We start from the raw sequence: 26,288 nt of genomic DNA on the forward strand, positions 1-26,288 counted from the left end.
ACAGATTATATATCATGGTAATTGTTCACTGTTTGAAACTGTACAGAGACTATGTAACAGTTTTCTTGTTTACTAGCAATTTTTTTTTTTCACACATTCATAGGACTGGAAAGTAATATGATGAGAATCATGATTTCTAAAAATTCTGAACCACAGAATATACCCCTTCCTGTGGAATTCTGGAAAGGAATTCCAGAAGCTACAAAGATTTCCATTCTGCATTAGCTCTGCTTACTGAAAACATTACAAAAACATTTTTCCTCTGAGACTATACATTTTTATTTATCTTCAGTATTCTTATTTCTTTCCAGATATTGATGTATGAAATAGCATCTAAACTACTTATTTTCTTCTCTTCCAGGCTGCTGAATCAGGAATAATAAAAGTGAAAACAATAGCTGCACGGAACACTGATATTTTGGCAGGTAATTATTTGCAATGCAATGGGGAAAAATAAACTTTGGGTACAGATCAAAATATTAAAAAGATGTCTTGGATATGTGTAATAATCTTACGTATCTTTTAGTGTGTGCTATATCAGTGAAGCTTTACTTCTGGGCATCTAGCAAAAAATCCAGTAGCATGAGAATTTTTTAATACTGCTGCTGTTTCATGTTAGTGCTGTACTGATGCTGAGGAAGGTCTCCGTTTTCAGTTGTAGCTCTACAAAAGTAATCATCCACTTAGAAAAATTGCATGAAGTGCTTAGACTCCAAATTCTCAATGTTTTATTCACTGTCCACGTTGACCACAGCTGTTGTTGAGTGCTCTGTGTGGAGTTCTGTGGTATGGTCCTCATCTGTGTGTTTAGTATGAGAGTCTAGCCTTTGGAGACTTGTACCTGGCAGGCAAAAATCCATCTTAATCTAAGACAAGGTCATTCAATTTAAGATGTACCATTGCCTTGAGGGACAGGAGATATCTTGTGAGTTGCAGCTTTGTAAGTGCTTAAAACAGTATCTCTGACTTTCTTCAGCTTTATTAAATAGCGTGTAAGTTGATGGCTTCTTGCCAATTGCCGGTAAAGCCTTTGGCCAGATTTGAATGTCCCTGTATTAATACTTGAGCATCTACCCCAGCTGTAGTCAAAACCCTTAAAATGCTAAATTATTTGAAAGGTCCAAATGAAATAGATGTAAAACTCTTTCTTGTTTTGAGGTACGTAAATCAGATATTGGTAAGGAGGCACTTTCTAGAATTATTTGAAGTAGCAGTCCCACCCCTCAATATTTCACTTTAATGCCTCTTTTTTTATTTGTTTATTTTCTTTGTTTTTACTGCTGTCATGAATGCTGACATAAGTGGGAAAACTATGCCAGGTAATGTCAGCTATATCAAAATACACAAATGAACAAGAGAAATCTCTAGTTAGCCATTTGGGAAGCTGTCAACATTCTTTGGCATATGATTGTGTAAAGAACTTTATATTTTAGAAAGCTAGTTTGTAATCCTGCAAAATTCTTTGTTTTTTAATCTTCATTTCAAAGTGAAGAGATGTGAAAGACCATTTATTTTGGCTATGGATAGGCAGTCTTTAGTTTTATTTTTTTGAGGGAACACTTTCTGGTAGTTGGTCAGATTTTCTAAGTACTTTTCCTTTGGAAGGTTTAAACTAGAATGTAGTTAGTATTTATTTCATTCATCAAAAAAACTGCTCAGATTTGTTGTTATGAGGTTTGGAAAACCAGCAGGTCGTAAAAGTTATTTTGATTAGTTAATCTTTGCTAATAGGATAATAACTTTTTTCCCAGTAAGAAACTGCAGAACAGAGGGGAACATATACTTTGCCTGCACATTATCCTAACATTCCACAGTTTAAACATAATGCCATTAACAGTCCCAATTCTTTATGGGCTCTTGTATTTTTTGAGGTATCAGTTGTAACCTAATCTTGTAGATAAGTTAATGTCAAGATCTCTGTTGTCTCCTATTTGCTATTTAAAATTTTTTTGGAGGAAGATAGTATGTATACTGTAGTAATAATAAAGCTGCAAAAGGCTACTGTAATTGTGAAATACAGTGAAGTAGATACTTTTTGACTGCTAGATGATTTAGGAACATCTACTAGACATTCTAGTAATCCAACTAAATATTTTGATCCAGATATTATTTTTCTTTATATTTTGATGTAAACTGTCATTTCACTAAAATAGATGAGAACAACTATATCAGATTGTTTTGAATAAGCTCACCTGATGCTTTCTTAAGCATTACACTGTGTAGGATTATAATTATTAGGAAAATAGGTGCAATGTTAAAATGACAAATACACAGAAGTAATAGTATGTCTGGTGAGATGTGTTTAACTTACCAGAACTCTGAGGTCATTGATCTAACTTCTTCCCTTCTCTTGGAAAAGTTAAGTTGAGCAGTTTCAGAGTCTTCATTCTTGGCAGTCTGTATGTGCTTTATAATTTATTTATGAGGATTTGAGTAATGCCAAAAGAGAAGTCAGCTTGTACTTTATATCACAGGAGATAAATGTGAGAAATTATTTCCATGTGGCTCTGAGATGTGCAATTCATACTTTTGTTTTAGAAGTTATTTTAAAAAATTAGAATTATAACCTTGCTGATGGAATGAAGGAGTAAGTTTTACTTTCCCAAAACTTCTTTTTTGATGCAGTTCATTATGATAGATTTATTTTTTAATATATTCTTACATAATTTTGGTAGCAAAATGGAAGCAGACCTGGATATAAGAAAATTTTTGTGTATTTTAAGACTGACACTAATATAATGATCAGTACTAAACCAGATCTACAAAACATTAAGTTTTCAGCTTCATAAAGTGAAAATCCTTGTATAGATCCTGTTGTGAGATTATTGTTTTTAATGCATTATAGGAAAAATACTGTAAAATGTTTAAATTTTTCTTGTTATTTATTAACTCTCATGCCATTTTTGCCCTTCAGAACTTTATCATCAGTCTTATGTTAAGGATGAATGTTTTGTGGTATCTTTTTAAAAGTTTCGCTTTCTTCTTTCTGCATGATGGTTAGAATTTAATGGCAATTCAGAAATTTATATGAGTGAAGAAGCATTTGTGTCCGTGTTAGAGTGAGCACTCTAGGTTCTATTGGCCATGTGTTGTAGGTGTTCATAGACTATAAAGGCAACTTAGACATCTCGCTCACATGTCGACACTGACAATTAGATGCCTAAATTACATGTCTTAATTGGGAACAAACTTCTGTTTTTGATGAAGTAGCCAATGTTTTGTTTTTAATTTGGAAATCATGGAGTGTTTCCTAAGAGAATGGTATTGGTGGATATGGTTTATACTGTATATTTTAAAAGCAGATTAGTTAAGTTAAAAAAACCTGTTGAAATCAAAGCAGGTAGTTAAACAGGCAGTGAAGCTATGTACTCATTCACATTTATGCTGACATTGTAATTGTTTTTGATTAGGCATTTGGTGCAAGGTCAGCCTCTGTCAACTGGACATAGAGCCTGTACTGGCTCTGAAGAGGCTGATGAAACTATGGACTGTGTATGTGTTAATATCTGTAAGAACTATTACCTTATGGAAAGTTGGCATCTATAATTTATACTAGCCTGTTCTTTTCATAGAAACTTGTTAGTCATGTTAGTGCTTCAGTTGAAAAATACCACTAAAATATATTTTTGTAGCTTTTACTGTGATGTTTCATTTTTTTTCCAAATTAGTTGTAGTGATTCTTAATAATAAACCTTTTTGAGAGTCAAACTTCAAATTGCTCAACAGAATAAATAAAATAGATCATGTTTGCATTTTTATGTGAGAATGTATTTTTTTGTTTGTTTGTGGTAAGATCTGTGCTCTAAAAATGTGTGTGAAACTTTTTCATGAACACGTTTCTGTTATTACACATAGACTAAAACATGGTGTAGGACATTCAGTGTAAGAACACACATTGAACTGTGAGGAAATTTTTAATATCTGAAATGGTGATGAGCAGCTAAAATTTTAAAAGTTTTGCATGAATCAACAACCACGCCTGCAAATAGAAAAGCACTCATCGGTCAGAGTCATGCATTCCTTTCATCTTGCAGAAATATTTTCTTCCTTTTTAATTTTATGAAGTTTATCTCAGATTTCTAGAATTACGTTTATGGGGAAAAACTCTTTAAAATGTCAGCGTGGAATGTTGTATTCATTGTGAAACTTTTTCTCCTGACAAAGCTTCATTTTAAGAAGCTGCCCTTTCTCACTAAAACATTGGCTGAAAAATTCACAGCAGGTGTATGTACCCAGGATACAAACAGTCTAGTCTCTTTCTTCTCCTGTTTTGTCAGTGGCATTTTGCTATTCCCCTTCGTGCCACGTACTTTGATACGTCTCTCTGTGCCACACCTTGTGTTGCTTTTGAGTTTGGCGCCAAGGGGAAGCAAAGCAGAAGGAGAAGGCTACCAGCCTGAGGCTGGTCGCTGCTGAAAGGCCGGAGAAAGCTCTGGAGCGGGCAGAACCTTACAGCTTCTTACTAACCAAATGGACTCTAAATGGCCGTTTTGGATTTGGAAAGAGAAAGTCACTTAAGTGTGTAAGGGAGAAGGTGCTTGGAATTTGAGCCTCAGCCAGGGTAATTGTGGAAGTGAGCTGTGGCAGCCCAGCGTGTCTCGTCACTTGGCTTTTCCCAGTGGTGCAAGACTAAATCCCAAATTTCCAAGACTGGAAGTTGCTTTTTGTTAATAGGTATGATTAACAAATTTTGCATTGTATTCTTCAAAGTATTAAACATTGATTGCTTCCGTGTCTCTCTTTGAAAGCATTGAAAGAGAACAGCTCAGAGGTAGTTCAGCCTTTTCTAATGGGCTGTGGAACAAAGGAACCAAAGATCACTCAGCTGTGTCTAGCAGCCATACAGAGGCTAATGTCCCATGAAGTTGTTTCAGAGGTAAGATCAATCTTTATATAAATATGTAAATATTTCAGTGTGAGAAATACAGGCCTCAAACTGAAAGTGAATGCTTTTTTTGGAGGCTGTTTATATTACCATGAACATAGTCTGCAAAGTATTTTACTCTCATCTGTTTTTAAAAAATTATAATTTAAAATAAAACCTTTTTGACCATGAAAAAAGGAAAAGAAAAAAAGAGGTGAGGAAACATTAGTAACTTCTAGAAGGAAATTCATGAAAATTCAAACCAGCTCATTTAGTTTGCATTCTTACACTGCAGGAACAGAACATGTAATATTAAGGTGGCATCCACAAAATTTACTCTGTGTGATATCATTATGTGTTATGTTTTTGTTACCTGTTACTTTTAAAAATAAGATAAAATGGATGCACATTTCCTGCAACTGTAAATGTAATGATATGTTATGGTACTGCATATATAGTGTGTTAAGAAGCTGGTGAAAATAACACCGTTAAAATATACCTCCAGTTGTGCTTGCATAATGTAAAATTACACTGTTTTTTCTCTGATATGAATGAATTTTGAGGGTAAAATGTCTTTGTACTGTCTCTTCTATATTTCCAAGTAGAAAATGAAGTACATGCTTTAATTTGGACTACGCATTAAGAGATTTCTGCCATTAATTCTTGAAAAATATTTTGGGAAGCTTGTGACAATGAAGTTGGTTGTATGTTCTCAATGTAGTCCTATGGTATAGACAAACAGGCAAATTCAGTTACCATATGGATTTATGAGAGTGCTATTCTTACATGTGTACACATGATATACCAGTATGTAAACATCCTAATTATTGGAAAAAAATTATTTCTTTGTAGGCTGCAGCAGGAAACATTATTAATATGCTTTGGCAACTGATGGAAAATAGTCTTGAGGAACTTAAATTGCTTCAGACAGTTCTTGTACTTTTAACAACCAATACAGTTGTGCACGATGAAGCACTGTCCAAGGTAAGAATTTGTTAGTGCCAACTATAGTACTTACAATATACAAGAGACAAAACAAGGATAAATGTTATGTATGAAGCATTTGGAAATAATGGAAGAGGAGGGGCTTTTTTGATTCTGTTGTGTCCCTATTGTCTTTATATGTAGACTCTGAAAACAGGATTTCTTTTAGCTTCCTTTTCAATCTGTTTTTTAATTCCTCCACAATAGTACATTTCCAACTTAATGGGAACTTTAAATGAAAACATTGGGCTAATGCCTGTCCTTCTCATCTGCTAAATTCGTTGTATGCACATTTTCAAACTGAAATCAGAGCACATAGTACAGTGTAAGCTCTCACTAACAAAGCAAATATTAGAAGAAGCTGCCTGTCACCCTGCCTTAAATCTCTTTCAGAAGCAGTCCAGTTATTGCTCTTTCAGTCAGAACTGAAATAACTTTATTGCATAATTTTAAACATGTACCATTTTGGATATTATGTTTCAACTAAGACAAGAAATAAAGATTCCGATCCATTTTAATCTTAAGTTACATGATAATTCTCTTTGAAGGAGCAATATTATTTACCCATCTGTGAACTGTGAAGTTCTGTTTAAAGTAAGTTCCTCTTCTAGATTACATCTTATAATTTTTTTCTCTTTAACTTAAGAAAGATTTTTTGTTTTTAAACAAATCATTCTAAATTGCTCTCTTTATTATGCTCTGCTTTCAGTGTATTGGTTTAATATCAGAGCATTTGTTGTGGGTGTTTTGGTGGTTTTGTTTGTTTGTTTGGGTTTTTTTGTTTGTTTTTGGGTTGTTTTTTTTTTTGAGAGATGGAGAATAGAATTGAAGAATATTTTTGAAGGCATTCTGTTCTGGTGGAAGGTTTTCAGTTTTTCTTTGCTCTGGTTTTAATGAAATAACTTCCTAGCTGGTTAAATGTGTGGATATTAAAATAATTATTAATCTACTTAACCAAGGGAAGCAAAAACATGAAAGGTAAATGAAGCTAAGTTACAAAGGTCTGCTGAAGGCAGGAAGATAATGGAAAATTTATAAAACCTATTAGTGGCAGAATAGAAACTTGCTAAGGATTGAATGGTTTGTCAGTAGGTTCTTTTTTGACTTGAGTAGTCAACTTACATCGAAGACTCTTCAGCACTGTCTTGTTTCTTTTGTTCCAAATAACGCTCGTTTTCCAAATGAGTTGCTGTGTTCTTCGGCAGAAGCGTGATTTTTGAAGAAAACGGAAATACTTTTAAAAGTCGGATTGTCAGTCATTAACGGGGTAGCAGTTAACTTTGACAGCCTGCAATGTTGGTGTTCGATCAAGTTTGAATCTAGGCTCTAGGAGGAGACAGTTGCTGTTTAAGTCCACCATACCTTTCCCTTCTGCTTCTCATCACTTCACTCATTTATTCTTCTTTCCCTGCCTCCATATACCCTCTCTCTCTCTTCCCTCCTTATTCTTAGTAAGGTATTGTATTCTTAGGTATTCTTAGGTTTTGGTATCTGCATCCTATTTCACTTACCTTTTTTTGTATGTGTCTTCCAAACACATTTTTCGACATCCTTTATTTGTTCATCTCTCTAATGTCTAGAAACTTGCTACTTTTGGACACCAGCCACAAAAGCATATGGGCACAGCAGTGTCAAATAAGTAGGGAAGGTCTTTCCCAGCAATGTATAGCCAAATTGGGGCAGGCTCTGACAGGGGTAAGAAGAACACATTCCTGACAGAGCAATATCCTGTAAAATTTCTTGGTGTTGTCCAAGGCCTGAAATTACTAGAGTTTCCCAGTTAACCAAATATAAGCATTATTTGGCATGGGTAAAATGGTGCAATCGTTTGGTTTTTTCCCCTGCAAGATTCTTTTGAGAAATATCTGAAAGTTTGGGTCTGTTGTTTCCACACACACACACACACACACACACACCCATATTGAAGGGTTCTTAGAGAAAATCAGTTTGAACCAGACATGTATTGCTTATTCATGTTTCAGCTTGACTGAGTTAAATTAAGAAAATTACTGGTAAACCATGTTGAAAAGCCCCTTAATACAGGCATTGCTGTTAGAGGAGAACCTATGACCTTTGGAAGAAGGGGCAGGCAAGTCAGGAGGACTACAAAGGTGTAGCGAGGTTGTGCAGGGAGAAAATTAGAAGGGCCAAAGCCGAGCTAGAGCTCAATCTGGCTGCCGCTGTAAAAGACTATAAAAAATACTTCTTCAAATACATTAGCAGCAAAAGGAGAGCTAAGGAGAATCTCCAGCCCCTAGTAGATGGGGGAGAGAACATAGTAACAAAGGATGAGGAAAAGGCTGAGGTACTTAACACTTTCTTTGCCTCAGTCTTTAATAGCAGGGCCAATTGTTCTCTGGGTACCCAGCCCCCTGAGTCGGAAGATAGGGACGGGGACCAGAATGGAGCCCCCATAATCCAGGGGGAAATGGTGAGTGACCTGCTGCACCACTTAGACACTCACAAGTCTATGGGGCCTGATGAGATCCACCCAGGAGTACTGAAGGAACTGGCAGAAGTGCTCACCAAGCCCCTTTCCATCATTTACCAGCAGTCCTGGCTAACTGGGGAGGTCCCTGCTGACTGGAGATTAGCTAATGTGACGCCCATCTTCAAGAAGGGCCGGAAGGAGGACCCGGGGAACTACAGGCCTGTCAGCCTGACCTCGGTACCAGGGAAGGTTATGGAGCAGATCATCCTGAGTGCCATCACACGGCACGTAGAGGATAACCAAGGGATCAAGTCCAGCCAGCATGGGTTCAGGAAAGGCAGGTCCTGCTTGACCAACCTGATCTCCTTTACAACCAGGTGACCCGCCTAGTAGATGAGGGAAAGGCTGTGGATGTTGTCTATCTAGACTTCAGTAAAGCCTTTGACACGGTTTCCCACAGCATTGTCCTGGAGAAACTGGCTGTTCATGGCTTGGACGGGTGTACTCTTCGCTGGGTAAAGAACTGGCTGGACGGCCGGGCCCAAAGAGTGGTGGTGAATGGAGTTAAATCCAGTTGGTGGCTGGTCACAAGCGGTGTTCCCCAGGGCTCTGTGTTGGGGCCAGTTCTGTTTAATATCTTTATCAATGATCTGGATGAAGGGATTGAGTACACCCTTAGTAAGTTTGCAGATGACACCAAGTTGTGTGGGAGTGTTGATCTGCTGGAGGGTAGGAAGGCTCTGCAGAGTGGTCTGGACAGGCTGGATCGATGGGCTGGGGTGAATTGTATGAGGTTCAACAAGGCCAAGTGCTGGGTCCTGCACTTGGGCCACAGCAACCCCATGCAACACTCCAGGCCTGGGGAAGAGTGGCTGGAAAGCTGCCTGGCAGAGAAGGACCTGGGGGTGCTGCTTGACAGCTGGCTGAACATGAGCCAGCAGTGTGCCCAGGTGGCCAAGAAAGCCAATGGCATCCTGGCTTGTATCAAAAATAGCGTGGCCAGCAAGAGTAGGGAAGTGATCGTGCCCCTGTACTTTGCGCTGGTGAGGCCGCACCTCGAATACTGTGTTCAGTTTTGGGCCTGTCACTTCAAGAGAGACATTGAGGTGCTGGAGCGTGTCCAGAGAAGGGCAACGAAGCTGGTGAAGGGTCTAGAGCAGAAGTCTTATGAGGAACGGCTGAGGGAACTGGGGTTGTTTAGTCTGGAGAAGCAGAGGCTGAGGGGAGACCTTATCGCTCTCTACAACTGCCTGAAAGGAGGTTGTAGAGAGGTGGGGGTCGGTCTCTTCTCCCAGGTAACAAGTGATAGGACAAGAGGAAATGGCCTCAAGTTGCGCCAGGGGAGGTTTAGACTGGATATTAGGAAAAGTTTCTTCACTGAAAGGGTTGTCCAGCATTGGAACAGGCTGCCCAGGGAAGTGGGGTATAAATACCTCCATCCCTGGAGGTATTTAAAAGACGTGTAGATGTGGTGCTTAGGGACATGGTGTAGTGGTGGACTTGGTAGTGTTAGGTTTACGGTTGGACTTAATGATCTTAAAGGTCTTTTCCAACCTATACGATTCTGTGATTAACCTAGAGAATCATGCAGTATCTTCTGAAAGTCCAGAGGTGTATGATTGTGTTTTAAAATTTCAAACTAACATGGGGATACCATCTGAGCAGAGTCCACAAATCATTTACAAGAAAAAGAAGCAAAAGAAAATTCTGAATCTTATATGGCTTAGAGCACGTAGTGCTATGGCCAGGTGTGGTTGAGGTTCATGCAAGTGCAAGAACACAGAATAAGGACAAAAGAACAAGAAACAGAGGTTTCATTACATATACAGATGTTAATTTTCAAAATTCATTATAAAATAAGTAAGTATTAAATTAGGTGTTAGAGGTAATATGAAATCCAATGGGAAACAGTATTCAGGTCACTGCCAGCACAATGACACATTAAAATATGCACCTTAGAGAGGAATAATAGCTGTTGAAGCAACGTGGTTGTGAAAGTGTTGTGATTTAATGTAGGAGAGGAATGGCATTTTAGCTTTGGAGTTGACTGACCTTTCTGTGATTAACCATATAATCCTAATGTCCTTTTGACATTAATATTTGTACAAGTTGTTTTATGTGGTTGATTACTGTGTATTCTCTGTATGATGATTGTGGTTTTATTGGCACATCGTAATGTCTTCAGTTAATGCCACTTCTAGATTAGCTTTGGGGAGTATTACTAAGGAGGTTTTTGGCTAGGGTAATCCATAAAACTTATTTTGGTTCTTCAAATTTAAAATGATTAAACCAGGTTTTTTTTTCAGGCAACCTTTTGACAAACTGTAGTGGAAGGCATTCCTCAATCAGCTATCTTGACTCTTAGCTGAAAGATAAAAATATATTGCTGTAAGGTGATTTTCTTTTTTTCCTTTTTTTTTTTTCCTTTCAGGCAATTGTACTTTGTTTTCGATTGCACTTCACAAAAGATAATATCACAAATAACACTGCAGCAGCTACAGTGCGGCAGGTAGTTACTGTTGTATTTGAGAGAGTGGTTGCTGAAGATGAACGATACAAAGGTGGGCATACTTCTTACTCCGCTGGCTTGTATTAACCTGTTTTTTGGACACACATCAAATGTTTATCTTTTTTCAGATAAAGAAGTAGTAAAAAGTCTATAAATGTTACAAAAAAAAAAATCACAGACACTATTCATTTTTACTGTCTTTTATACATGTAGTTGTATTCAAAGGAGATGAAATTCTTAGCCATTGTGTCAGTCCAAGTCAGTACAGCAATATACAAAACCTAGATTTTTTTTTCAAGCTGTGAGAACTGGTCTTCAGGTTAGTATTGTGAAGGAATTTGAGGTGAGGGTGTCATTTAAGATGAAAGTAACTTAGATTACTGAGTGTGAAATACGTGGCAGTAGTAGTTTTGAAGAGAACATTTATTGGAAAGAAGTGCTTGGTGTTGATGATCTTTGGTATTCAATCTAATGTTTATTTCTGTAAACATAAGTTGCAGGGTAATTACCTGGCCATTCTCCTAGAATCTTTTTGTAAGAATACTTAATGCATACTTGATTTTCAACAGTTCCTTTCTTCACAAAACTGGTTTTTGTTTTTACACAGATACTATTGACCAGCCAGTTGCAGTTCAAGGAAATAGTAACAGAAGATCTGTCAGTACACTGAAGCCATGTGCTAAAGATGCATATATGCTTTTTCAGGTAGTTGGGGAGCATATTTTATACATTTTCAGTTATGATTGGGTACTTCTATATCTCTGTGAGAAATTTCAAAAATTTGCTGTTAGCGTATTGACAAGGTCCTTAACCAGAGCCTCAGTATTTCTTATGCGCATTTATTGTAATTGGCAATGATATGCTGTATCCCAGGGGGATGGTTGGAAAATGAAGACAAAGTGGCCTATGAAAATGTTTTACTATAAATCTTAAATAATAGCTAAGCATGCACATCTGCATTAGATTCAAGATTCTTCTTTCCATGAGCCAAACATTGCTACTATAGTTCAGTCTTGCTTCTTGTGTTTCGTATTGTATATTAAAGTCGAGTATATAATGAAAAGTAGTAGTTGTATTCATCACACCAGTAAAAATCTTCTTGACTTAGCAAATTCACTGGTCTTGAGATATTTTTGAGGGCAGGAATGAACACAATTGCTACAACGGTACCAGCAAAGTTTAAGCAAAAAACTTTTTAAAAGAAATTTTAATAATTTATGTAGAAGTAGTATTTGAGGAAAAATTATGTTGAAATTGGAAAAGTACTCATTACAAAGGAGGGAGAGAGTGTAGATTTTGTTGTAGACTCAGAAAACTTATGCCGGTTACAGGACTGTGGAGAGAATGTAAATGTTATTGTATTTCTTTTTAAGGATCTTTGTCAGTTAGTTAATGCTGATGCTCCCTACTGGCTCGTGGGTATGACAGAAATGACCCGGACATTTGGCCTTGAACTTCTTGAGTCAGTCCTCAATGATTTCCCACAAGTGTTTTTACAAGTGAGTAGTTCTTGGAGGGAAAATAGGAAGGCTTTTGTTCACATGTGTAGTAAAATTTACACTTCATGAACTCCTCTTTAATTTAACGCGAGTACTGCTTTTCAAAAGGACTTGTAGCTTTTACATGTTGGGTTTTTATGACAGAAAAGTACTACATGGTTTTTGTCCACTTTTTTCTATTCCCATACACTTTATTTGTATTTGTGCATTTTGTAGAGCATGTTGTGCTTTGTTTCACTTTTTGTTTTGCTATTTATATCTCCTCTAAAGATGCATTTTCTTCTCTTGCATGACCTATGACAGCTCTGTAACTTAGTTTGTGGCATTGTTATTTCTACAAAAACATTAACTTCACCCCACTTGCAAGGCAGCAGAAATCATGACTACGAATTGTGTGGGTCTGTTGCATATAAATGCACCATGATCCTACAGTAACATATTTTAGCAGATGGCAGCTAAATTAAAAAAATTAAATATATAATAGATGATGTATTAGCAGCCTATTTCAATTTGCAAAACACAAGAAGAGGGGTGCATGGTATGCACCCAATCATGTCATTCCATGATGCTTTTTGGTAGCTTTACAATAGCATCCACCGTTCTTCCTTTTCATTTTCTGAGCGTATAATTTATACCAAGATTTACATGACTTCAGAGTGCTTGATCATAACAGTAAATGTAAATAAGATGCATAATCAGAGCTACTAGTAGCAATTAAGGAATATCTGCTTATAATTTGTTCTGTTTTCTCTTTCAGCATCAGGAATTCAGTTTTCTTCTTAAAGAAAGGGTATGCCCTCTTGTTATAAAGCTTTTCTCCCCAAATATCAAATTCAGGCAAGGTTCCAGCACGTCATCTTCCCCGGCACCAGTGGAAAAACCATACTTTCCCATCTGTATGCGTTTGCTGAGAGTAGTTTCTGTTTTGATTAAGCAGTTTTACAGTTTGCTGGTAAGAATATGGTCACATTTTCTTTATGCAATTCTGTTTTTCTACGTATATGCCAGTACTGTGATCAGTAATAGTATTAGTTAGTTTTCAGGAACTGTTGACATATACTGAGGGAAGAAAAGTCTAAATCTTCTTTTCCTCTTCTGTCTGTTTGTGTTTTCATGTATTCTACATGTATGATTTTATTAAACATGGGCTTGTATAAATTCTCAGAGTAGATTAGCTGTTGTCTTTTCTGTACTTAACTGCTGTTCAGTTAAGGTTTTGGGAACCTTTTGATCTTCTTATGTTTGCCTGGCTTTAGATAATGTTGATTGCTATGCCTTGTTAATAATTGCTAAGAGGCTTTTGACTTGTGTTGCTAAGGCTGTTGACAGAATGTGCATAAAAACCAGCTGTTCTTACCTCCTGAATTTTAGATACTTGCTAAAAAAGATTTTTTTTCCATTTCATTTGATTACTGTAGCACATGTAAGAACTTTACTGCAATGTCTGCAGGGAATTTAACTCCTTCAGTACAATTGCATATGTGGTGTTAGCTTGGCAAAAATATTATGATTATTAGGTATGTTTTTTATATAATTTTGAGGAAATGCTTGTTGAAGTGGTTTTTTAGATCCTGTGCAAAACTTGCTGGGATAGGACTGCTAAGATGAAACAAGTTTTTTGGAGAAAATATTTTGTAGGAGGCTTTTTCTTTTAATTTAATGGCCATAAACTATATCTTTTAGGTAACAGAATGTGAAATCTTTCTGTCATTGCTGGTTAAGTTTCTGGATGCAGACAAACCACAGTGGCTAAGAGCTGTTGCAGTGGAATCTATTCACAGGCTTTGTGTGCAGCCTCAGCTATTAAGGTATTAAATATATTGAATTTCACTTCTACATAAAATTCAAGAAATCTTTTTATTTTTCTTTGGTGGAAAATGCTTCCTAGAACATTATAAATATGTGGAAACTTAAATGCAATAAACTCTTCAAGATAATTTTTTATAAAGAATTAGGCAATGCTTATTATCCAGGAAGGGCTGAATTATAGTTATTTGAGTATTCCAAACCCTCTCTGTCTTACTAGTGTCAAAGGAGCATTTACCCAAAACTGAAGTTTATTATTCACCTAAATATTTGCAATTAAAATGTGCTTTTAGTCTAACGTTGGGTGGGGGGGAGGGGAATTTGCTGTTAAAATATGCTTTTAGTCCTGAATTTGTGAAATACTTATTATATTTTATAAAATACTTTCCAGGTCCTTTTGTCAATCGTATGATATGAAGCAACATTCCACTAAAGTTTTCCGTGATATCGTGAATGCACTGGGGTCCTTCATCCAGTCACTATTTCTTGTACCAAGCACAGGGAACACATCAGCGACACCAAGCCAAACTGGTAAAGCCTTGTCCTTACTATCATTTTAATTTTCCAGCATTTTTTTGTAAGAATAAATTCTGATTTGATTCAGTATATACATTTGGCTTGGTACAGTTCTGTACTTTCATGTTCATTGAGGTGAAAAGCTAGCTTGAGACAAACTAGCATTTTCAGGTCTGGTACAACAGGTGATGTTATCTACCTGTATAGTGGGGAAGACGTAGCCCCCAGTCACCAGAGCAATACTCCTGCATTTTTATCTGCTTTTACAGCGACGAGGCTCCTTGTTTCACAACTTTTCTGAGGGAAACTCTGAGGGGAATTATTTCTAATTTCTGACTATAACAAATATGTCTGATTTCTGTCTCCTTGTGCGGGGGTGTCATTTATGGCAGTGTGCAATTGAAGCAGTAAGACAGTGTGTGTTTGCTTCCTCCTGGGAAGCAACAGCTAATTCTTCTGGATGTTCAGGGACAAAACTGGACTGAGGAAGCCAAGAGGTAAAAAGAAAGATCTGTGTTTTACAGATGATCTTTGCTTCTTCTGTAAGCTGAAAACAGTCACTTACTGAAACTAAACTTGATTGTCTTTTCTTGCAGCCAGGGTTTTGGCATTTCACTAGGTATATTTTTATTTCTATAAGAAGAAATGGTCTTCCTGTTAATGCCTTTGCAGGTGTTTACATCTGAGTTAAGGCTCCTTGCTCTTCCCATGGTTCTGGAAGCAGAGGCCTCAGCAACAAACAACATAAAAATAGCTTCTAAGGGTGTCTTTTGACATGCCTTCTTAAAAGTGATAATAAACATAATTGAAGTATAATTATTATCTATCATATCTACTATTAAATTAATAAACATTAAGAAGTCTGGTTTTAGTCTCGCGCCTTCCAGGGTTCACTCATGAAATCTGAATTCCAGGTTGGTGTTTAGCATTGATAATGAAGAAATTTGTGTCAGTAGCTTTTGCTCAATAGCTGTCTGTATGGACGCTGATAGAGCACTTCTATTAGTATTATTTCTGGGTTAGTATAATCCACTTAAGGGAAATCAGAAAAGCACTTTTCATCGTGTTAACACGCACATATGAGAAACCATTCTAAAGTACTCCATTCTCCTGAAAACTTAAATTTTGCCTTCATGTGAAACAGCACTGCAGTAGCAGTAGGGTCATACCCTTAGTGCTGTTGCTATTTCCCTGGCTTAGTGTTCCAGTTTTTCTCCTTTACCTCTTCACTTCTTTCTGCTTGAGTGTTTCTCATGTCTCTTTCTCGTGCGTTTCTCTTTCCACCTCTTTTCCTCCTATGGCCATGTCTAACATGCAAAGAGCAGATCAATGCAACCTAATTTTTGAACTGAGTCTTCTGATTATAACAATAGTCCTGTTGTAGCAGGCTGTCTTATACACCTGTGGTTGGCTTTTGAGCCTCAGTTTTGCAACAAGGTAGCTGTTTCATAGGAGAAGTTGAAAGCTGCATCTACCCAAGTTGTGTGTCACTTATTATACTAGTGTAATGTAAGCCTTTTTACCACTTTAAGGAGCTACGTTGATACAAAAATAGTTGTATATGTCTGACTGCTCAGTGGGATCACAGAAAAATGACACCAGTGTAACAGTGTTTCTGTTAGTGGCAGCGTTTGGTTAACCATTTCCATTTAGCAGTATGATTTTGTTGTTTCAGTATGTTAAGCTTTACTGTGTTAAAGTGTATACGTAGGCTTCTGTGTGTAGTCATATTGCCTAATTTAGTCATTTAGTCTCTCTACATATTAAAAGTGAGCACACCAAAATGGCAGTTGTTATACTGATGTATTAGGTGCTGTGAGTCACTTTCTTGGGGACTCTGCCCTTCTCTCCCCATTGTCTGTACAGAGAGATTCTGAACTTGTGGTACCTACTCCTAGTAAGTATAGACCTCCTTCTATATGTAGGAAGTGTATATATACAGAATTCTTTGTCCTTTTATCTGCCTTTTTTGGCTTCTTAAATTGGAACCAAAATTTTTTCCCTCCTAGCTGTTGGTTGGCATGTTGTCAGCTCTTCCCTGATGTGGTTTGTTTTCTTCTACCTTGGCATGGAACAGATTCAAACGTTGCAGTTCTCTTTGAGTTTCTTCTTGTGGCTTTTGCATTTCTGAAATCTTTAAAGTTTGTGATGATCTTTGTTCTTGGAATGCTTAACCTCTCTCTCCTGCTACTGAGTTCTAGATGCAACTATTCAAATAATACTTAACTTTTAAATACCTGTCTGACTCTTCACTAAAATATATATTGTTTTATGGAGTCCATGTAAGTTTAGTTGGTTCACAGAATGTTATGAATGCAGCTATACCTTTCACAGAAACATTTTATTCTGACTGAAAATAAGGCAGTTGGCATCAATCAACTGTGCCTTTTAAACTAATTACTTTGCACATAAGATCGTGTTTTAGATGGCAGAGGGAGCTCAAAAATAGTTTTTTGTGTTGGTGGTGGTTTTTATTATTGAGCAGGGCATCTCAGATTAATCCACGTATCTCAGCTTAAAAATTAAATACAGAAAAAGGATGTTCACTGATCACTAAAATTATATTGGTTAATTTTATCACTTTGTTTTTCTGAACAGGAAGCAATGCATCAGGGAATACTGGCTCAGCACAAACTAACCCGGGAGTGCTTGGAATGGGAGGAGGTGCAACTGTATTACCTGCCTTTGAGTACAGAGGCACCTGGATACCTATCCTGAATGTAACAGTACAAGGCAGTGCTAAAGCTACCTAGTAAGTACCTCTATCTTTTTGAAAATGTATATAACAAATATTTTTATTTCTGACTTGATGGTGTAAGGACTTTCTATTAGTGTATACTGAGGTCTTCATTTCACTGGTGTTGAGGTATATTACGGATTTTCTTTTTGTTGGTGCCATGAGGTGTTCTGATTTTTCACTATTTTGTCCGAATGCTCTGGATTCTGATCCAAATATCCCCTGTGGCTTTAGCATCTGTTGGATTTTTTTTTTTTTCCTACCATACTGTTGCTGTATTAATTCTTCACTTTTAGGCCTCACTACAGCATATAACAATTTTAGAATAGCTTTTGCTGGGTTGTGTAATGGCAAACATTAGGGGCATTAAGCAAATGGGACATCAGTGGGAGTGAAAAATAGCTTTCTTACACCAGCTTTACTGTATTTACAGTTTTTATTGAACAGGATATTGTGGTATATGACCTATATACGAAGGTTAGACTGTGAATGCTTCTTAGAATGACCAATTATTTTGTCATGACTTTGTATAATGGAGATAGTGTTCTCAGTTTAGAGCTGTGAATACTGCATTTCAAAAAGAGGAAGTTTTTTCATATCAGTCATGGCCATTGAGGATCAATCTCTTCTGAATTGGAAATTATTTGTACAGCCCATGAAACTTTGGCATACTAATATTCAGTGAAATCGGCAAATAGCCTGGATCTCAATACTTTTTTAAGGTAGAAACTCCTTTATCTGCCTTTGAGATGCAGAAGGACAAATTCATTCTCAGATTTCAGTAGTTGAACATATATGTGTTCACTTGACTTTTTGTTCCACCAGTGGCCATGGATGTTATTTTAGGTTACCTGACTGTTCTCAGGAAATGCAAATTTTTAACAAAACTGAGTGAAAGCTACTTCATGCTTTGGCCAGCTACTACAACCTCCAGCTTGTCTTCCTTTTCTTTTTTCTTACTTTCTGTTCTTACCTGGCTCAAGAACATTGCAGTCACCATCATAGTCTCCTGTGCGGCTTTGGACTTGCTTGTGTCTTGCCTTTAGATCCTTGCAGTGACTTCATGATTTCCTCTAAGTAATTTTTGCGTTCTTTTTTTTCTTCTGTGTAAGATTACAGAATTGTCGCTAGCATGTCTTGTCAGCAGTTTTTTTCCGATCTTGTACTTTTGTCTGTAGTCCCTGCATGTAAGGAGATGACTAACTGTAACTGTACATTTGGGTCACATCCTAGCATTGATTCTCTCCTACTGCTGCCATTAGATTTTCATACAATGGCCGCATCTTATACTTTTACACGATGATTTAATTGGAGATAAAAATTGTGAACAGAGCTAGCAGACTGTGGGCCTGTCTCTTTCCAGACCTTGCCTTCCCTTTACATGAGGAAGTAAGTGTTTTTAAGAGGAATAGACAAAGACAATTCAAGATTTTTCATGGCCATTCCCACGTAACTGTAAAAACTTACTCCATTTATTCAGTAGTTTGCTTTCCTATCTTTGAAAGTAAGAGTACGTGACCTCTACCTCACAGGTACATTGTAACTATAAAACCCATTAATAATTTTAATTACAGCCATATATATATATACACACTTATTTGTAGATAGAGGGTGAAATGTTGATCTTTGATTTACCTATACTGCCTATGTCCCCAGGTATCTAAGGCAGCCGTCTTCAGGAAATTAGAGGTAATAACTGAAGTGTTACATGTGCGGGAGAAAGAAAATCCTTTGTGCAGAACAGACTGGTGACACTACAGTATAAAAGTGTCTTTAGTATACTGTAGCTGGAATGCCTAGCCTTTTTAAGAGAAGTTTGTAGAACAAATGAAATAGTGGTTGTTGGGGTGGCAGGTAGTTTTTGTAACAGACTGTCTCTCCTTGTGTAGATGCTGCTGTTGTGGCAGCTACAATCTGTTTCCTGTTGGATTTGTAACTCAGCAGTTCTTTATGTGCTTTTAAGGTAAAATATGAAGAAAAGTGGCAATGAGGCTGCAGTTCCAGCATAGTGATGTTTTAATTGCATGGTTTTCAGCAATGAATCATGTAGACATTTCCTCTTTGTACAAATAACTTCCATTGTTTACCTATGCATGTAGGTGATGGATATTTCGTCATATATTATCTAGCTATGCCAGGCTTTTCCGGTCATATGGAATCAAAGATAACGATAATGGAATGTCTGACTTGTTCTCAATTTGTTGTAACTATATTCACACCATCATGACTTTCTGACCTATTTTGTCTGTTGTTCCTATGTACTTGTGTTCTTCTGAATAGGTTCTGTTGCAGTGGCTTTAAGTAAAATAATAATAAAAGTAGAATAATTCATTCAGTGATGCTTGCTTATATATGTTATTTTTAAAAAATATTTATTTGCAGATCTAAATACTGTACTCAGGGTTTGTACCCTTTCATTTACTATTTTATTTAGTGACTCATTTACTCTTTGACTTAATGACTTAATCAGGAAGGTTATTTTCTTGAGTTGCTATAAATCTTGAGGGATGGTATTTGGGGCCTGTTTGTACTTAACATTCATTTGGAATCTTGTTTTTTATTATTGTTATTAATCACAGTGGTACTGTTACACACTTACTTGTCATACTTTCAATTTTTTAGTTTGGAAATGCTGGACAAAGTAGAGCCACCTACGATTCCTGAAGGCTATGCCATGTCGGTGGCATTTCACTGTTTATTGGATCTTGTCCGTGGTATCACTACCATGATTGAAGGAGAGCTGGGAGAGGCAGAAACAGTCAGTCAAACCACAACAGAGACAACTTCATTACCAGCACAGTCTTCAGAGCAGCAAGACTTGCAGTCTGTATCTGACCAATCGGAGAATGAACTAGGTATATAAAATAGAGCAGTTCTACATAAAGCAGGATTGAAATAGTGCATTCTTTGTTGCTTAAATTTATTGTTTCTAAATAGTAGACAAAAAGTTCTAATGAAGTGGTTTTTTGCTTGATTGGTGTTTGTTGGTTTTTGGTGGTGGATGGTTTTTTTTTTTTGTAACGGAACAGCAGTAGTCTCTCAAAAAAATACTTAAAATACTTGATGTACTGTTTCTGTCCTGTAGCACCTTAGCCATAGACTCCTTATGGTGCATTAATGCTGTTTTACAGGTATATATGTGGGATGTGAGGGAGAGGTAACAGGCATTCTGTTCTCCAGAACTACTATTCTGCCTTCCTGTGTCCTTAATTCTGCTTGACACTGAGATCCAAGGTCACAAGAGACAACCTGACTCAGAGAAATGTGGCAGTTATGGCCACGTTAAAAGAAAAATGTATTCATAGTAACAAAATTAAAAGATGTTTTAATGGAGAGATTTTAAATAAGATGGAAGTAGTTAGGGAAGAACTTCTTTGAAAGCGGAAGTAATAGGAACTGAGGCTTGTATTTGTGTGCCATATGAGGAGTCTGTATATGTATATACAGAGATACTTGGCTCTCAAGGGTGATTTTGGCTTGTGTACCAGGAAGCTGAGTCTGTAGCGCTGGAGTTTGTAGCGAGGCCTCCACGCTGGGGAAGAGAAGGGAAGGGAAGAGAAGGGAAGGGAGGGCCGGGGTCTTGTCCCCAGCACGGCCCGCGGCCTCGGGGCGCAGAGCTCTCCATGGTCCTGCAGGCACAGCGGCTGAGCCCAGCGTCACGGCGTGGCGTGGGAGAGGGAGAGAGATGTGGAAACCGTACGGGCAGATTATACGTCTGTTAGACCTATATTCTTTTTTTCCTGTTAAATTAAAGAAATGAAAAAAATATGGAGAATTATAATACCAGGGGAGAGTATTTTTCCTTCACTGCAAAATTTCAGTGAGTTTCTTGTCCCACAGTTATGCACTTCTGAATGTTTATTTTTACAGACGAAGACTAAAAACAGTTATATATGCCTTTGTAAGATTTTTTTTTTTGGTGTAATTTAGAATAAGCATTGCCTTGGTGACATTTTTTACTTTAGCAGTGTTACTTTATATGCGACTGTTTAAATGGTACTGGTGTGAGTATATTTGTGTATACACATATATATGTCTGTGTTAACATACCTATAAAAACACACTTTAAAAGATGCAGTAGCAAGCATTTTGTTTGTGATATAATTGAAAGTTACTAAGTAAAATATTGTGTTTCTGCTATAAACAAGTATATGTATTTCTTTCCAGTTAGCAGAGCTGTCTGGGAAGAAATGGTGAATGCTTGTTGGTGTGGTCTTCTGGCTGCTTTATCCCTTCTACTTGATGCAAGGTATTTGGTCTTTCATTTTTCTTGATTTTTTCAAGGATGACATTCCCAGCTATATTTTGAACTGACTTTTGATACTGGTCAAGTTGACAGTTGTACGAGAGAGTGCTGTTCAATGGCACCTGAGCAGACAGGTTTGTGGGTTAGTGATGGCTAGACTGAGTGAGGATCTATTAAGAGTAAACTACACAGAAGTCTCCAGCAGTCTAGCATCAACCTTTAATGTATTTCAATATAGAACAATTAATTACATTTTCAAAGGCTTGCATTTAAACTATTTAAATTATTTTTATTCCTTTTTACTTTGACTGAATGTTTCAACACATCGAAGTGATTCTACCCATGTCCTGATTACTGTTGATAAGAGGCTAAATAATGTCTCAGTACTTGTTAGTACTGTGCAGTCTTTGAAGTGGAAAAGCTGTTTACTAGGTAATAACTTTGGTAACTTAATTGTCTCTTTCAGAGAGTCTTTTGTTATCAAACACCATTTTCTGAAATTAGTGTTAAATACCTCTTCATAGTCTCCTTTGCCAAGTCATTCAGCACTAAAGACCAATTTTATAGGAAATGGTTCTAAAGGATTTTGTTGATTGGTTATGCTTGCTCTTCAGTATTTACAGTGTTGACAGGTTTAAAGAATATGTTGTCATTGCTTTCAGTTTTGGTTAGCTGCCTGTTTCTGTGCAGTGGATTAATTCTTACTAAACGATGTGCACTCTTGCAGCACTGATGAAGCTGCCACTGAAAATATTCTAAAAGCAGAACTGACTATGGCTGCACTTTGTGGAAGACTGGGTCTTGTAACCTCAAGAGATGCCTTTATCACTGCCATTTGCAAAGGATCCTTGCCTCCTCACTATGCCCTTACTGTATTAAACAGCACAACTGCAGCTCTCTCCAGCAAATGTAAGTATATAGGTTTTCCTTAATTGTGTTTCCATGTATTGTCCTCTAAACCCAAATTTCCTCAGGGTGTGATGGCAAAGATATGCAGCTGTAGTATTTGGCTATACTAAATTATGTTTGAATCCTCAGACAGGATCTAGACCACCTGCTTTCCAGAACTGGTTAGTCTTGCAGTATCTGCTGGGTTTCATTCTAGTCACCCTAAAACTTCCTGAATGCTTAGCATATGTCAGAAGTTCGTATTCTAAGAAGATCTGTCTATCATCCTAAAGATCTGTTAGGATATGTAATTAAGGCATTCAAATTCTGAAAAGGTCTCTGGGCAACTCAGATACTTAAGAGTTGTCTAGAACATCCTGTATTTGTGGTGTACTACAGTCTTGTCTACAGTTGTCTAGTGATGGTAGTACTTGCTGCATAAATGGAAGACCTTAAGTTCTGGGCTCTGTTCAGCTTACAAGAAGATGAATTAATGCTTCCCACATTCTTTCAGAATGTTGTAATTCATGGGATATGCCAGTTGAGGATGTACTCTGTTTCTAATTTTGAAAATGAGTTACTATGTACCAAGAAATGCAACTACCTGGAGAATATGCAGGTCTCTTAATATAAAACAAAAATACCTTAGTCTGGGAACAAAGACCAGCACCTTTACTCTGGCCCACAAACTAAGTGTATTATTAGATCCTAAGTCTGAGAAGCAGTACGCATGACTGAGCTACACGAATCTCTATGGAAATGAAGCAGTGAACTTAAGTTATTTTATATAGGTTACTCTTCTTTTTACACGTGAGTTATAAATGGGTGTGCTGAAGTACTGTACTGGAAAAACATCACGACATAGCATTTATGACACCTTGCTTTTCTGACTGCAGTAGTACAATGGTAGCACATAGTGATACCATTTATACACAATTACCACAGATAACTGAGTTGAGACATAGTCTAATGCTCATATCTTAGCGCAAATATTTCAGTCTCGACATAAAATGTATTAATGTATTGCAAGCAATATCTAATAGTGAGAGGGAGTAATTACTGGCTCCTTTAACTCCGTAAGGCAATGACATAATAATCTAAATGTAACTAAAAGTCTCAAAGTCAGCTACCTTAAAGCTAATACTGTGGAAAAAGTTCTCTGGAGTGTGTTTGCCAGAAGGTGATTGTTACTGCAAGTAAGTACTGCATTTTAAATTTAAATTTTTTTTCTTTTCAATTTTCCTCTAGCATATTCCATTCAGGGACAGAATGTTCAAATGATCAGTCCCTCAAGCGAGTCTCATCAGCAAGTTGTAGCGGTAGGGCAACCCTTAGCTCTTCAGCCACAGGGAACAGTAATGGTAAGTACAACTTGTAAGTGATCTCATCCTGCTTAACTGCTTCTTTCTACATCTTAATGTGTCTCAAAAATAAGCAACAGATAAACAGCATTCTTACAAATAATGGTTATCCGAAATATTATCCTAAGCTTTTAATTTGGAACAGCTCTGGACAGCAAAGTTCTCTAACTGTAAAGAAGACTTACTTTTGTATTTCATCTGACTCTTAGCTCAGCAGCTCCTGTCTATTCCGTTTGGAAAAACCCTAGGTCTCAGCTCTGTTATGTGCCTGTGTGTGAAGGTTCACTTATATGGTTTTTTTAAAATAGACTCTCATTTTGTGGAGAAGATGCATTTAAAGCTGGAGTACTTGAACTTGTGTCTTTGATGATAATGTGAAACTGGGAGGAGAGGGCAGTGATCAAATCGTATTCGACCCCAGCAAGATAAGACTGAGAGGAGAAGAAGAAGAGATACTGAACTACTTTTCTAAAAAAGATATATTGCACCAGTGCAAACAAAATGTAATCTTTAAGCTATTTAGTAAAAAATTGCAAGTTTCCTAGAAACACTATTATTGTAGAATAACAAAAATTGTGTGGTCTTTTTTTTTTTTTTTTTTTTTTTTTTTAGCTGACTTCAAAAAATATCCAGTGTATGCGGACATTACTCAACTTAGCTCACTGCCACGGAGCTGTTCTTGGTACATCGTGGCAACTTGTCCTGGCTACTCTTCAGGTATAATAGGAAATATTTATGCCTTGCTTTTACACCTTGCTTTTTTTGCCATAATTTGGTTTTGAGTTTTTATGTGAGCAATAGATGAAGCTTTGATTCTACGTATGGTGTACTTTGAATTGCCTTGAGTAAGTACTGTAGCATTTCTCTCGAATTCTGTTTGGCTGGAAGGCTGCCGGCTAGCTAGAGTAAAATGTTAGTTTCCTCTCTGCCTGAAAAGGCTTTTCTGCTGAAAATGATCCTTTTGTATTTCAGCATCTTGTGTGGATTCTGGGACTGAAGCCTGGTGTTGGGGGTGCATTAAAACCTGGAAGAGCTGTAGAAGGGCCCAGCACAGTAAGCACGATTGTTCATTTTACCGTTATGATTATGCAGTATTTTCTATTGCAATCTGTAAGACACATTTCTGTCTCTTTTTCAAGGTTCTGACTACAGCAGTAATGACTGATCTGCCAGTTATATCCAACATACTTTCAAGGCTTTTTGAAAGCTCACAGTAAGAAACCTTATCTTATAATTAAAATAATGTGTGTATATCAAACTTGGCAGTGTTTTGATAGCTTTTATTTTTCAGGTACCTTGATGATGTTTCTTTACATCACTTAATAAATGCCCTTTGCTCCTTGTCTCTGGAAGCCATGGATATGGCCTATGGAAACAATAAGGTATAAAGAGAGTTCTTTATTTTCTTTTTAGATGTTTTTGTGAAACAGGCAGAAGACTTGTACGTTTATCCTTTAAGCTAACTATTTCTAATATTAAGACAGTAATACATTTGGTACTCTAGAGTAAAAAATAAATTATGAACCAGAGAATGTCTTGTTTATAATGGTTCATACAGTTACTAAATACTCTGAACATTCTCATTGTGTTCCTGCTATGTTTTTTGTTAATTAAGGAATGTCACGTGTTTCGATTAATCAGATTGTGGGTGGATAAAACTTCTAAAAGCCCTTGTAATTTCAGAGCTTAGGGATTCTGAATAGCACAGTATTTTCTGTGAAATGCTCATTTTCATTTCAATATTCTTTTATAATATACTTCAGAAAAAGCCTGACAATTTAGATATTAAAACCCCCCTGATAATTCATATCTACTTGGGAAAATGATAGTATTCCTGTCAGTCTCAGTAAACAACCTTTAACCCAGAAAGGTTAAAGACCCTATGATTGAGTAAGATTGAGTATATATTCTCCTAGTCATAATCTAATCCCAGAGGAGAGTTTCTGGAAGTTTTTCCTTGATCTATTACAATTACACTAGAGATAATGATGACAGAAAATATACTTTATAATATTTGACAATTACAGCAACAGAGAATGGATTAAAATGAGCAAAGTTTGTGTTTAAAATCAGTTGAAAATGAGAATAAAATATCAGCAGAAATGGGAACAGAGAATAATTCTAGTGCAACAGTCATTTTGACTACATGTTGATTAAAAAAAAAAAATTAAAAGACGCTTATCACAAATATTTGCATATGTATTTGATGAATGGGAAATATATGATATTCCTGCAGGGCATTTATGAAGCCGATAGAAGATAAAGCGTAAGGGGATTCTTAAATGAAATATTCTATATTGTTTGTTCATATATAATTTTGACTTTGAAAGTTGTGGTGGGAAAAAGGCTATTTTTATAGTAAAATATGTTATAAAACTGGTTGGAGGGAGGACTGTGTGAAAATGAGAGTTTTCATCTTTCATAGATATGAAAGGAATATCAGTGCT

At 36.7% G+C, this 26,288-nt stretch overlaps 1 protein-coding gene across 8 annotated transcripts in view; it reads left to right on the forward strand.

Annotated features, from left to right (window-relative positions):
* Nucleotides 1-26,288, forward strand: part of MON2 (MON2 regulator of endosome-to-Golgi trafficking) — a 121,496-nt gene that overhangs the window by 15,182 nt on the left and 80,026 nt on the right. For all 8 annotated transcript variants that reach the window (XM_075494725.1, XM_075494776.1, XM_075494733.1 and 5 more), the window contains exons 2-19: nucleotides 362-425; nucleotides 4,749-4,876; nucleotides 5,717-5,848; nucleotides 10,711-10,840; nucleotides 11,396-11,493; nucleotides 12,162-12,287; nucleotides 13,045-13,239; nucleotides 13,971-14,095; nucleotides 14,485-14,624; nucleotides 17,208-17,361; nucleotides 19,969-20,201; nucleotides 21,514-21,595; nucleotides 22,320-22,501; nucleotides 23,729-23,841; nucleotides 24,454-24,558; nucleotides 24,814-24,894; nucleotides 24,981-25,054; nucleotides 25,133-25,223. In XM_075494725.1, coding sequence (XP_075350840.1) covers nucleotides 362-425; nucleotides 4,749-4,876; nucleotides 5,717-5,848; nucleotides 10,711-10,840; nucleotides 11,396-11,493; nucleotides 12,162-12,287; nucleotides 13,045-13,239; nucleotides 13,971-14,095; nucleotides 14,485-14,624; nucleotides 17,208-17,361; nucleotides 19,969-20,201; nucleotides 21,514-21,595; nucleotides 22,320-22,501; nucleotides 23,729-23,841; nucleotides 24,454-24,558; nucleotides 24,814-24,894; nucleotides 24,981-25,054; nucleotides 25,133-25,223 — 2,253 coding nt within the window. The remainder of the gene's footprint in view (nucleotides 1-361; nucleotides 426-4,748; nucleotides 4,877-5,716; nucleotides 5,849-10,710; nucleotides 10,841-11,395; nucleotides 11,494-12,161; nucleotides 12,288-13,044; nucleotides 13,240-13,970; nucleotides 14,096-14,484; nucleotides 14,625-17,207; nucleotides 17,362-19,968; nucleotides 20,202-21,513; nucleotides 21,596-22,319; nucleotides 22,502-23,728; nucleotides 23,842-24,453; nucleotides 24,559-24,813; nucleotides 24,895-24,980; nucleotides 25,055-25,132; nucleotides 25,224-26,288) is intronic.

This window comes from Mycteria americana, chromosome 1 (assembly GCF_035582795.1).
Source record: "Mycteria americana isolate JAX WOST 10 ecotype Jacksonville Zoo and Gardens chromosome 1, USCA_MyAme_1.0, whole genome shotgun sequence".
NCBI classification, from domain to species: domain Eukaryota; kingdom Metazoa; phylum Chordata; class Aves; order Ciconiiformes; family Ciconiidae; genus Mycteria; species Mycteria americana.